Source organism: Pongo abelii, chromosome 9 (assembly GCF_028885655.2).
Source record: "Pongo abelii isolate AG06213 chromosome 9, NHGRI_mPonAbe1-v2.0_pri, whole genome shotgun sequence".
Lineage (NCBI taxonomy): Eukaryota > Metazoa > Chordata > Mammalia > Primates > Hominidae > Pongo > Pongo abelii.
The window spans coordinates 95,763,894-95,777,220 of record NC_071994.2 but is presented as its reverse complement, the minus strand read 5'-3'; the positions used below and the strand labels follow the sequence as shown (position 1 = coordinate 95,777,220).

The 13,327-nt window shown below is 41.3% G+C and overlaps 1 protein-coding gene across 12 annotated transcripts in view; it reads right to left on the bottom strand.

Moving 5' to 3' along the window:
* FAT3 (FAT atypical cadherin 3) overlaps positions 1–13,327 on the bottom strand; it is a 673,325-nt gene that overhangs the window by 16,802 nt on the left and 643,196 nt on the right. For all 12 annotated transcript variants that reach the window (XM_054524904.2, XM_054524910.1, XM_054524913.1 and 9 more), the window contains one exon: positions 12,447–12,915. In XM_054524904.2, coding sequence (XP_054380879.1) covers positions 12,447–12,915 — 469 coding nt within the window. The remainder of the gene's footprint in view (positions 1–12,446; positions 12,916–13,327) is intronic.

The following is a 13,327-nucleotide window of genomic DNA, read 5'->3' as shown; positions in this document are numbered from 1 at the left end:
GGTTAAGTTAATACAGTGTTTGCATTATGATGACAATGAAATATTATTTGCAGCTAAGCCATGTAGTAAGCTCGATTGTATTTTTATATTCATGCATAACTGGTTTTCCCTGGAGTTAAAAAATGTCCAGTGTTTTTGCTTGCTTATTTCTGAATATTGATTGTTAATTTAACTAGAAACTCTTCATCAACCCGGTCTCTCCGAGTTTAGTTGCCTCTGCTTCCCTGTATTTTCATCCCCTGAATTAGTCTCTCCTGAGGCCCTCTGGCTTCACCCTGAATGTTGTCCTCTGGCCCTGCTTTCCTGCTATCCTATGTTGGATCTGGTGATTCCTGTATCACCTGTCTGCCTATTTCTTGGTTTACTCTCTCATTTCACTAGAACACATTCCACAGTTACTTCCTCCAAAAAGGTTTATAGGAAGGAAATCTTGCGAGACTTTGCTATAGCTGAACATGTCTTTACTTCACCCTGACACCTCTTTGACAGTTAGGTTGTGTAAAAAATTACAAGCAATCCTTCCATGCCGCTTTTGAGGAATCCAAAGTCATTTTGGCTCTTGGCGTTTGTATGTAACTTGTTTTTTTCTTTCCCCTCTCTTTAACATCTTGGAGGATCTTCTTGCCTCCAATTTTCTGAGATTTTGCAGTGATGTACTTTATATGGGTTTATTTTCAGCCAATACTGGATACTCAGTGGGCTCTTGCAATCTGGAAATTTTTGTGTTTTCACTTTCGGAAAATTTCTTTTATTATTTCTTTGGTAATTTATTTTCCTTTGTTTTCTCTATTCTGTTTTTATGGAACTTCTATTTTTTGGATCTCAGATCTCCTGGACCTTCCTCTAACTTTATTTTTTTCTCTCTTATATTACATCTCTGTGAGGTTTTGCTTTACTTTTTGTGACAGTTTCTTATCTCCTTCACTTTTATTGAGATTTCATTAATTTGTCATTTTCCAAGAACTTTTTTTGTGCACTGAGGTTTTTTTTTTTTTTTTTTTTTTTAAGCACATAACATCCTGCTCCTGTGTTGTGGTTATGGTATCTTCTCTTATCTGTCTGAGGATATTAATAATACTTTTATGAAGTTTTCTCCCTGCAGTTTTTTCCAAGTTGCTTTTCTCTGTTTCTTTGTTTTGGTCTCTGTGATATTTAACTTTATGTGTCAACTTGGGTAGCCTATTGGTAGCCAGATGTTGGGTCAAACACTAGTCTAGATGTTGCAGTGAAGGTATTTGGGTATTTGTGGATGTTATAAATTTATTTATTTATTTCTATTTTTAGCTGTCAGTCTCATTTGGGTATGATAAAATGTATAATCAGTTACCTTTAAATGAAACATATTACTCTCCATAATTTGGGTGGGCCTCATTATTCAGTTCAAGGACTTACAAAGAAAGAATCCTGCCTCAAGACTGTAACATAGAAGACATTTTACCCAAATTTCTAGCCTGCTGGCTTACTCTGCAGATTTCGAATTCAAGACTGCAAAATCAACTCTTACATGAATTTTCAACCAGCCAGCCTGCTCAATCATAAGCCAATTCTTTGAAATCAGTCTCTCTCCACATATATGTATGTGCACATGCTCATGTATATACACAAATGGTCTCTGCCTTATGATTGTTCAACTTATGATTTTTTGACTTTATGAAGGTGTTGAAGCAATATACATTCAATAGAAATGTGTTTCAGGTAGGCTAGGCTAAGCTATAATGTTTGGTAGGTTAGGTGTATTAGATGCATTTTTTACTTAAGGTATTTCCAACTTATGATGAGTTTATTGAGATGTAACCCCATCATAAGTTGAGGAGTAGCTGCATATATCTCCTATTGGTTCTGCTTCTCTGAAGAACTCTAATACATTTTCTATCTTCCAAATGAGATGATTTCTTTACTTGTAACCATTGCTTATTAGTTCACATTGAAGAGTATAGCAATAGAAAACTAGAAATCTGATGAGAAGCTCTGAGCACATTAATGGGGCTCAGCAACTGTAAAACTGAGTCAGTAGCTTTGGCATGGTCAGTTTCCCCAACAGCGGCTCATCTTATCATCTGTTCAGAGGGAAGGTAAAGGCCTGGTTTCTAATACTGGGAGGTTGGGTAGTGGCAGAGGAGGGGTGGTTGTGAGTCTCAGCATCCAATAAGCACATCATATTTACTTTAACCCCTGTACAGCACAGTGTCTGGCATGCTTCAGTCCTGAGACCCTGCATTTCACCTGAACATCACCTGCAGGCCTCGCCACAGCATTGGGGGAGCAATTGCCTCGTTGTGCAGAGGGAAGGTGGGAATGCAGATTGAATCCTGACTGCCTCTAAACCATTTTGAGCAATTCTTATTTTAAGCTCTTTTCCCCATCTCTCCCCCTTCAGAAGTGACTGGTGCCTCCAGTTCCTGAGTTTTTGGGGATTCAGTCCCCTGAGGTTTTGGGAATTCGGTCCCTTCTACCAGCTGGAATTCAGGTCTCTAAGAGTTTCTTTTCTCTCTCTCTTCCTTACCACGTGTCTCTCTGCCTTCCACCTCCAAATCTGTGTTGGTGTCGTCTACTTCCCCATTCTCCTCACTTCTATGGGCTTATGACTCATTTAAAAATAACTTTACTTCCATAGTAGTGGGGTTGTAACAGCAAGCTGCCACCCTTACCCTGAAGTGGCCAAAAAGGCTTTCCCCATATCAAAGACCTTTTGTAAATACTCCAAGGAACCATTCTCACTCTTACTTGAAAGGCTCTTGGGTTTCTCCTCTTCCAAATTTGTCAGTGACGGATGTTGGGATTATAAAGCTTGATCTCTACAGATACAAGCTAGTTAAAAATGAATAGTTTGAAATGAACATATGCTCTCAAGGATGTTTTGCTGAATCCCCATTACAGATAATTCCCACGTACAGAAGGAAGAATGATTGTGTATGTTCATAGGTTCACAGAGAGAAAATCTTATCTTCAAGAGGCAGGTGCAGGAGCCAAGAGACAAATCTACATATTTCCAAGTGGAGGAGACTATGGAGCCCCAGCCTTCCTGGCACCAAGAAACACAGAGGGAAAGAGACTGAGGCTCAGAGAGTGACACATACATATTAGAAAAAGAATGCCCTTAAACGCAAAGCCAAGGAAAGGCCAAGGAGCTCCTAAGGAAAGGTCATTGTTGATGCCAGCTATGTCTACAGAAGGCCAACCTGAGGTCTCTGGGTAGAAGCAGAAGTCTGAGGTATGCTTGCTTGAAGTTATGTTGACTTGGGGTTATTTTTTTCGTTTTGGGAAATTGCTAACCTTAATAGAATTGAAAATTGTTGAAGGCAGCTGGGATTGGGAAAAATGCTTCTTTGTGTCACCTGGCTAGTTGCTGGCTATGATGGCATGTCTTTAGACAAAGAGTAACTTGTGAGGAGGAATTAGATTCTTTTTTAGAATATAATCTTAGACAACCACAGTACAGGACTCTGAAAGGCACATCAATGATAGGGAGGGAAGTCAGGAATGGGGGGAGTCCAAGGCAAGGTAGGTAAACTTGGCGAAAACTCCCTCTCCAGCTCCTCTTTGGCAAGCCTCTGACAGTTTCTTAAATAAAACTATATCAGAAGCACCTGGGGGCAGGGGAGGTTCAAGGAGGGGCTGTCCAGATCTGAGGGACATTTAAATCACTATCATGGAAACTGGATTCTAACTCAGGTCATGGGACTGATTTTTGATCTGATGGCAGAGAAGCAATTTGATGTCTCTGTGCCTTGGAAAATCAGAATTTAAAATAAGACACTACCTCTAGAGCACAATTTTACTTACACACAGTTCCTTCTGAATTTTGTCATTTTCATCATCTTTTGTGGAGTATCTAGCACTACTTGATGCAGCGGCTAGCTTGGCTGATTAACATATCCACATCGACTGAGTGCCTCAGTCATAGATGGTGGTGTGGCTGGTGTCAACTCATTCAGGGTCCCAAGAGGTAACTGTTAAATATTCAGGAATCTGGCAGGTCAGTTGTTAAACCACAGGTAGCCTGACATCAGCCACGGTGGAAGTACTTACACCGCAGCCATCAGCAAATGCTACAAATCAGGGCTTTTATTTTTAGAGAACTGGTTTACCAGCACACCCCTGGAATAGGGATTACGGCAAGCACTGGGGATACAAAGACAGAAAAACTCCATTTAGAAGCACGCTATAGAAGAGGCAACTGAGGTACAGAGAAGCTGATTGCTTTGTCATGGTCATGAAGTTGGTGTGGATTTGATCCCAGGCAGTCTGGCTCCTGCAGTCCTGAACTGTATTTCTAACAACCACACTTCATTACTCATTCTGTTTATCAGAAAGAGCAGCAAACTATCTAGGATCTTATGATTGCAAACCCTTGGGGCATAGGAGGCAGAGCCCTTTGGAAGAAGTCTTGCTTTTAGAACTTTAAATTTGCAGGAGTTTTATGTTAACACAATGAGAGGGAAAAGCAATTGGAATTTTTAAAAAGTGGTCAGATTTTTTTTTTTAATGAAAGAAGAGTGATATCTATTGTTCAGCCTCTGTGAAAAGTCTTGTTTATGAAAATTAACCTGTTCTCACAAAATATTATTTATAATCTCATTATCCTGGTATGAGCCCTATAATTAACACTTTCAAAAATATCAATAATGATTATTATCATTCATTAGTAGCCATAATGATACTAAGTAATCTAATACTTTAGTGTTTTTAAATCATTTTCATTCTATGAAGGATCACAGTGATACTATGAAGGAAAAAGAAGAGGCCTCATTAACATCTCAACTCCCGGGGCTGCTGGAGAGGTTAAGCTGTTTGTTCAAGAACATATACTAGGCCGGGTGTGGTGGCTCATGCCTGTAATGCCAGCATTTTAGGAGGCCAAGGTGGGCGGATCACCTGAGGTTGGGAGTTTGAGACCAGCCTGACCAATGTGGTGAAACCCTGTCTCTACTAAAAATACAAAATCAGCCGGGCATGGTGGCGCATGCCTATAATCCCAGCTACTTGGGAGGCTGAGGCAGGAGAATCGCTTGAACCCAGGAGGCGGAGGTTGTGGTGAGCTGAGATCACACCATTGCACTTCAGCCTAGGCAACAAGAGTGAAACTCCGTCTCAAGATACATTAGTAAGAGATTGAGTTTAAACTTGACTCTAGGCTTTCTGATTCTCAAATCTTTCTACAAGACTGTATTAGAACTTGTCACTGAGCCCGAGCTCATTAGTTTCTAGGGATAAGAAAGAAGAGCTTGTTGTTACTTTCCATCAGCCTCTGGGAAGCAGATAAGATACAGTGAGATGGACAATTTTAGAAATTCCTTCTGGGAATCCAATCATCATTAAATAATAAAGATAATAGAATAAAAAGTTTCTACTCTTCCCAAGCATTACCATATGTTGCTATAAAACACAAATAAAGTGAACAAAATTCTAAGAGATATCTAGGCATTTTTTGATCACAAATAATATTTAACACTTTTGTAAATGTGAAAGAAAAATATCAATGGTTAATCTCAATATATTCTTAAAAAGTTGATTTTTTTTCTTGTTCAGAGGAGAGAATATCAAATAAGGAAATAATTAGCAAGAACAATAGCTTATGTGATGTGAAAAATTCTAAGAACTTTTTGTATATTCTGTCTCATTTAATTCTTACAACCCTATGCCATAAGTATTGTTATTATAGTTATTTTACAAATGAGAAAACTGAGGCGTCAATAAGATGGGTTTCACAAGGTTACACAGTCAATGAGTGGCAGATGCACTTTATGCCAGTTCTCAGATTTTAGAAAGGAAATGGTCCTACTAGTGTGGAGATACATGTACCGAAAAGTCATAGCATCTTTCCCCTCAAATCCTGGCAAAATGAGAAGTGTATTTTTGAGCCTTGCCTCAAAGCTGTGTTTCTGTTTACAATCCTTCTAGTTATAGCAGATGCAGATGGTTTTGAAATCTGCACCCAGACCAACTTAAAATGAATCCTGCTTTCCTTGCTCAAAGAAGAGCATTGCAAAACCTATTAAATGCAAAAATGGAAATGGTATAAGCAATTATAGCATTAATTTGGGCTGTGTAGGCAAATAATCAAGATAATTCCTGTCTTACTCCTTTGACTTAGTAGTCATTTTCCAACCTGATTCATCCAGGTTATGGCTTGAACTCTCTACCCTGCTTGCCAGTGTAGGTAAACATCATTCTGATCAGGTTTGGCTGCCTTGATGAGGAAAGATCTGCTTGCTGCACAAAAGTGGAAATAATGACAAATGTGTAACTAGCACCTGGGATCTGAAGTCAGCATCAGCCACTCTGCTTGATGAATTACGGATTTCATTTAGAAACTCCAAGAACTTACGTGGCTCGGGGAAGTGGCTGTGATGTGGTGGTGAGGCACTGGGTACAAGTTTAGGTTCTGGCTGTTACCCACTACCTGGGTGTGACCACGGCCTGACCTCTAGGAACTTCCTTATTTTATCTGATAAATAATACTCACTAATACTCACTTCATCAGGAACAATAAGGTTTCTGGATTCATAAACCACAGTGCAGCACACAACATTAGGTGCTTTATTGTTGTAATTATTGTAATTACTATACATCCTGAAATCAGCTTCCTCTCTATATTGCTCATAAACCAAACAACTGGAAATCATGGGAGTGTTTTTATTCTGATGTTTAGGCTGAAGACTGGGAAATATCCAAACCTCTAGTCCATGTGAGCCTCAATTAGTATGAGAAAACTGGTGGATAGGTTATCATGTGAGATGCTAATTATGAGTGAGGATGAGCTCTGTTGCAGTTGAAGTTACTTTGCCACTTCAACTTTTAGTCATTCTGATTTTTCTCTTTCACCAAACAGGGTACATTCAAAACCTTTAGACCTTGTAAAATAAAAAATATTTGAAGGTGAGACTTTTTTCCCTAGGAAAGCTGGCTCACATTTTATATATTGTATATTGGGCCAAGCCTCTAATATTTTCTTTGAGGATCTGGAAACCTTTAATGTGTTAACATTAGCCACACAGTAAATTCTCACCTTCTAGTACGTATCTGCACATAACCTACTTTAGGGTTTGAGCTTTTCTATTAGTGTCTGTAATTATTAATGCTGTTACCATGAGGTTTTTTCCAAGGTACCAAAAATATAAGAGTAAGTCAGTATTTAGAAGACAGTCACCCAGAAAAAAATTTTTCCATAAGCTGAAAAGCTCAGCCAAATTATGTCCACAGCATATTTACTGGGAGTTTGACATCTCCCTTCTCGAAGCTCAGTGAGCCAGTGGGTGGAGCATGTCGGGGAACCCTGTTCAGTTCCCTTAAACCAGCTGTGAGGAGAGGGAGGCCACATCAGTGGCATCCATCGGTCACAGAGAAAGCAATGGGACGCAGAATTCAACACAGAGCTCAGCACCAAGCAGGTACTTAATTAAAGTTTGATGGACTAAATTTATCTCGATTCTTACAAGTTAGGAACACAGGGTATTCAGCAAAACATGATCCAAAGTGGCCCCAAAGTGCTACTGAAAACAGTTTTATGCAAACTATTTGCAACATCCAAGAACTTGTTGTTTCATGCAACTTGACAGGCAGAATACTCACAATTGCCTAGAGGGAGTGGCGGACACTATTATTCTTATCTTTGAAGGGGAGCTCAGAGTTACCAAAATCTCCTAACTGGGGTACAAAGCTCCACCTTTCTACTAATTTTTTTTTTTAAGTGCAGGCTGTGCATCCGATTCTCAATTCCTGAATGTCCTATGTCTGCTTACCTTTCCTGGAATCCACTGACTTGCATTTCTTCAAATACAGAGTTTTCAGGATTCCCAAATGTCAGTGGTTCTTAAACAATGGGTGTGCATAGAAACTCCTTGGAGGCTTGTTAAAAATAGAGATGCCTGAATTCCACTCTTGCCAATTGAGATTCTGTATGTTTGTTTGTTTGTTTCCCCTTAACTTCCAACTGATAAATTTTCTTGGTAGGAAAGTTCAGAAATGTGCAAATATGATTCAGTGACCTAGCAGAAAGTTCCTGATGTGGACAGCAAATACTGGAGGCAAGTAAATAGCAGTCAAACGGGTCTTCTATAACAAGGTGTCATTTTAACAAGGTCCTTAGGTGATGCCGATGCATCTCAGAGTTTGAGAACCACTATATACAATGTAAGAAAAAAAGAGTCAAAGTTTCCCCAGGATTCAGGGCAGTTCAGAGACAAGGAGATAAATCACTATATCACCTAGGGATCTTGTTAAAATACAGATTCCGATTCAGCGGATTTGGGGTAGGATCTGAGATGCTGCCTTTCCAACATTCCCAGTGACGCCAATGCTGTTGGTCCTTGGAACACTGAGTAGCAAGGGTTAAGGGTACAGGCTGGTGGGGAAGGGGTCCACAAACCTGGATCAAATCCCATCTTTCCCACTTTTTAAATATTTTTTGGTTTTCTTTTTAACCATTGCATTTTCAAGGAAAAAATATAAACCAATACCACTACATACTGTTTTGGGAAACTAATTTTTGTTTTTTGTTTAGAGAAAAGGTCTTGCTCTGTCATTCACACTGAAGTGCAGTGTATGGTCATAGCTCACTACAACCTTGAACTCCTGGCCTCCCAAATCTCTGGGATTACAGGTGTGAGCCACTGCACCCAGCCAGTGTGCTTTCACCACTTTACTAGCTGTGTGATACTAGGCTACCGACTTAGCCTCTCTGGCCTATTTCTTTATGTGTAAAATGAGGGTGGGTAGGTGGCAGAGAAGAATAGTATTGACCTCAGAATACTGTGGTGAGAATTAAATGTCCCAGGGCATAAGCACTTTCAAGGTAAGCACTTAATCACAGTACCAAGCACATAGTAAGAGTCTAACAAGCGGTAGCTCTTATCATTAAGAATTTCCCCAAGTTTCCATCTCAGGAGTTAGGCTTCTGGTTTCATGCCATGCTGCCTGAATGACTATTTATGGCATGGTGACTGCCTGGCTTCAAATGTGTTTTCCATTAATGGGCTTGAGCTAAGCATGATAAGACATGGAGGACTGAGTACTCCTTATTCAGACTGTGGGTGTTGACATATTATATTCAGACATTGGGCTGATCCCTGCCCACTGCATCTGGAAGTGCAGGGATCACAATGGGACCTAGTCATGGCTTCTCCACAGTGGTTGCTATTTCCAGTTCATGTTTATGAAATACATATAATGTTAAGGCTTTACCCAGAGAGAGCCTTCTCTCTGTGGTTGGTTTATAGAGTCATATTTATACTCTCATTACAAGTCAGTGTTCTGGAATCTGACTCCCCTGAGGTTCCTATGGCCTGCTCCTGGGACAGCAAGAGTTATAATGCTGATCAAACCTGCTGACTGTGTCATTCCAAGCTAGTAGTTGTGGCTTCCCTGACTTTCATGCCAAGGGTTTGATTGGGCTTAGAGGTGGTTGGCGCAGAATCCTGTATCCCTGAAAGAAAAATGCTTCTTGTTGTGTGTTGCCTGCTTTAACAATTCTGAATGTACTAAGATAGCCTCAGTTTGAGAGTGGAGTCTGCCACCAGGAGAACCAATGACCAATACTCCAGAATTCTTCAGTGGTCAAGGGGATGCTTATGCTAAAATATGTGTCCTGAAATTTTAGAGCAACACATAGCACAGGGTCCAAACAACAGAAAATGTTCAAACAATTAAGTTTTGTTATCAGTCTCATGTGCAGGGAGTCTCATTTCAAGCTCCTCCTCCTACTATCTCTAGCCCAAATTTCCCCTTTGAACACTTCACACAGCCTAGTCTTTGATCTGGGGGCACAACACTGTCTCTTCCTGTGATTAGACTTCCCTGGCAGCCAGAGGGAATTCTTGAAGGCATAAATATTCTTTCATTAAAGACTCAGTCTTATTGTTCTTTTTAAACTATCACTCACAGCTCAGAGGATTTTTCTTTTAAGTAACCTTATAATTAGCTACATAGTTTCATAGATATGACGTAAAGGCCAAATTTTGATTATTTCTTTTCTTCCCTTTTTTCTCTCCCCTGTTTGGCACCAATTTAAGGAATTTGCAGATAGGATACAGGCTCTAGCAAAACTTCCTCTATTGATATACTATTGATATAGATAATACGGGCAAGAAAATGGGTTCTCTTTCTGCTTTTCTTAGAAGCCAAGGCTTCATCCCTATAGCCAGGAAGAGGTAGATACCTCCTCACATATCAGAAGAGGAATCTCGTGCTGTTGGCTCCCCAGGAAAGCAACAGAAGTCCTGGATTTCTTGGATCTCCTGGTGAGTGGCAAGGAGTTTGCTAGCCTTGGGCCCAGCACTGCTGTGCATGAGAGTCCCAAATTCCCCCACCTGGGACACGTCTGGGTGTCTACTGAGATAAGAACCCATTGGCTAGGCTTGGGAGTAGCCTTGGTGTGGGATGCTCCTGCAGGGCTCCCTCAACAGAACAGAGAACAGAGGTAGTAGGCCTGTGAGAAGAGAACTGTGTAGATGAAGGTGAGGAAAGATACCATCTTCATTTTAGGAAAACATAAGTCTCCCCAGACAAAAGAGAAACTTGAACTGACAAGAGGCTGTTTCTCCTTGGAAGAAAGAATACCTGTTGTAGAATCCTGATCCAATGCCCAATCACAGAAGGAAGAAGGGAACAGGAAGACAAAGAGGTAGATGGGAGAGTGTGCTCTATAGGCAAGGCTGGGGCCCTAGGGAGGGCAAGACAATTTCTCTAGGTTATATGAAAAGTATATGGCAAGTGGGTCATCAGTGCTGAAATATAGTTAAATGAAGAGATTTAAAAATAGAGAAAATTGCTGTTCCCCATGTGGGTCATAGCCATTTAATTAACATAGTTCCACTGAATACTTAGCTAAAAGATTTCATGAAATTTTTAAAAAAATTAAAATGCGCACTGCAAAGCAAGATTCCCTAGTCTCTTTCCCTCATACAGTGATTATTATTATTATTTTAAAGATAATCCATTGTGGAAGCCCACAGCCCTGCCAGCAAAAACAACGTCCTGCCATCGTTAAAAGTATGTTACAATTTGTGGCTATGTACCCAGCATTTGACATGGAGTGGTGTTCTATTTCAACCCAATTTAATTATATGCTCCTTTTATATATTGTAGATGGCTCACACTAGCAGAATTGTTTTGCCTGGTGAAAAACTGGCCATGACTTGTCATAATGGGCTGGTTTATAGAACCACTGAAGTATAGTTACTGCCCATCATTTGGGAATTATGGCACCATAACAACCCTTTATTTACATATACTGCTGAGACAGTAAAAACAGCAAATAGATTTCTTAAATCGAGACGACAGAAATTTCCCCCCAGGGTACTTGGCCCTCATTGTGGTAGTAACATATGCAAGTCTAAACAACTTTGGTGTCTGTATTTCGACAGTGCATCATTTCATGGACAGTTTATAACAGTCTAATAATAAAATGGACTCTAAATTTGGAGTTGGATTTCACGAACATTAGATGGTAATGTGCACAGCAGAATCTCTAAGTGATTTGTGAGGAAGGTTTAAATTTGCTAATGACATGACTGCTGAGTGACTCTGCAAAGGGGCTGAAGTGGAATCAGTGGTTGGGCTGTTGCGAGGTGGCAAGCCTTCAACCGGGAGCATGTCTGACCTAGTTTACATTAACACAGACACTGCATCTTGGTAAAGTCAGGGATTCTTTTATCTCTAGACTCCTAGGACTTAAATAATCTTGGCTTTTCCCTCAAACAAAAGAAACTCTCTATAAATCTTTTGCTTTTTTTTTTTTTTATGCCTACTCTCCTCTTTCTTCCTCATGATGTACTTCGTGGGAAAAAAATATTAGAGTAAAGATCATGCCTTCATTGCCTGCTTATTTGTCCTGAGATTTTATGTAAATTTCCTTCTCCTTATTCTTGACTTTCTACTCCTTTGTAAAGCTGTAACTAGACTTATTTTTAATATACACATTGCAAAAGTATGTTCCAAGATCTCCTATTCCTGGGGGACAGCTTCTAGTAAGCTTTAGCTTCTAGTAAGGTTGTATGTATTAGCTTCTAGTAAGGTTGTATGTCTGCGTCTGGTCAGCAATTTCATGTGCGTAGGCATCATAACTCAGAGTGCTACTATCATTATGCAGTGACATGCAGGTGGCTCATGAGGGCATATTTAAAAAGGGGTTCTATTTGCCCAACCTTCTCTGGCTTGAAAGGCCAGGGGTTGGACAGGGGAGTGGGCAGAGCTGATGGCCTCTCTGGGCCCCTGTGCCACTGCACTGCACCTATGGGAAGCTGCAAACGATTGGCAAAACTGGACACTCCTGTAATTGTCAAGAGCTGAGACTTCCCTAAAGCAGATTAAGAAGGTTGGCGAGCATCTTGGGTGTGAATATTCCTCTCTAGTACAGTCCTTGCGATGGAAGGGCAGGGATCTCCCTGCAGTTCATTCACTCTCCCCTCAAACCCCCAGGCCAGTGCCCAGTGCGTAGCCACACTCACCCCCGGACGGCAGGCCAGTGCAGCTGCCCCCGTGCTGGCACGGGCTGCGCTCGCACGCGTCGGGATAAAGCACGCAGCCCAGCTTCAGCTCCGTCAGGCCCACCACCTCCGCGAAGCTGCTGCGCTTGTTCTGCAGCGGCAGCTCGTTGTTATTCAGTATCACCGAGTCCAGGCAGCCCTGGAAGCCGCTGAGCACCTGCGTGACCCGCGTGTCAGTCAGGCTGTGGATGTTATCTGCTTGCACCAGGGCGCCGAAGTAGATGCTGCTCTCAGTGCTCAGCGTCTGGAAGTAGAGGGGCGCCCGGCGCCGCTCCACGTAGCTGTCATCCAGGGACAGGCTCGTGAAATTGCGGTTGAGCTCCAGGAAGACCGAGTGCCAGCTCCCGTCGTTGACAGCACGGCCCGAGATGCCCAAGATTCCAGGGCCGCTGCCGCAGTCCAGCTGGAACCACAGCTTGCCGTCCACAATCTGCGTGGGGAAGGAACAGTGCAGCACTTTTCAACATGCAACCGGGAATATGTTCCCTACACCCTGCTCCTGGCCGGCCCGGGGACTTCACAAGGCTGGAATGTGGACATGACTTTTGCTCTACTCGTAAATCTGTTGTGGTTTGATTTTTAACCACTGTGCCTCCCCCTTACCTGCCATGAAAATACATGCCTTATATTTCACAAATCTTGTGATTAGTAATATGGGCACACCTTCATATAGCCACAGTTATATTTAAGAATGTTTCTACTCCTTGGGTCTTTACCTCTTAAAATTCCCAGCAATATCTGGTTTAGGGGTCTGTTTATTCTCTGCACCTTTCTTAGCCATTACCACCACAGGAATGATTTCGGGGAACTCATTAGCATTTATTGAACATCTACTATATGCT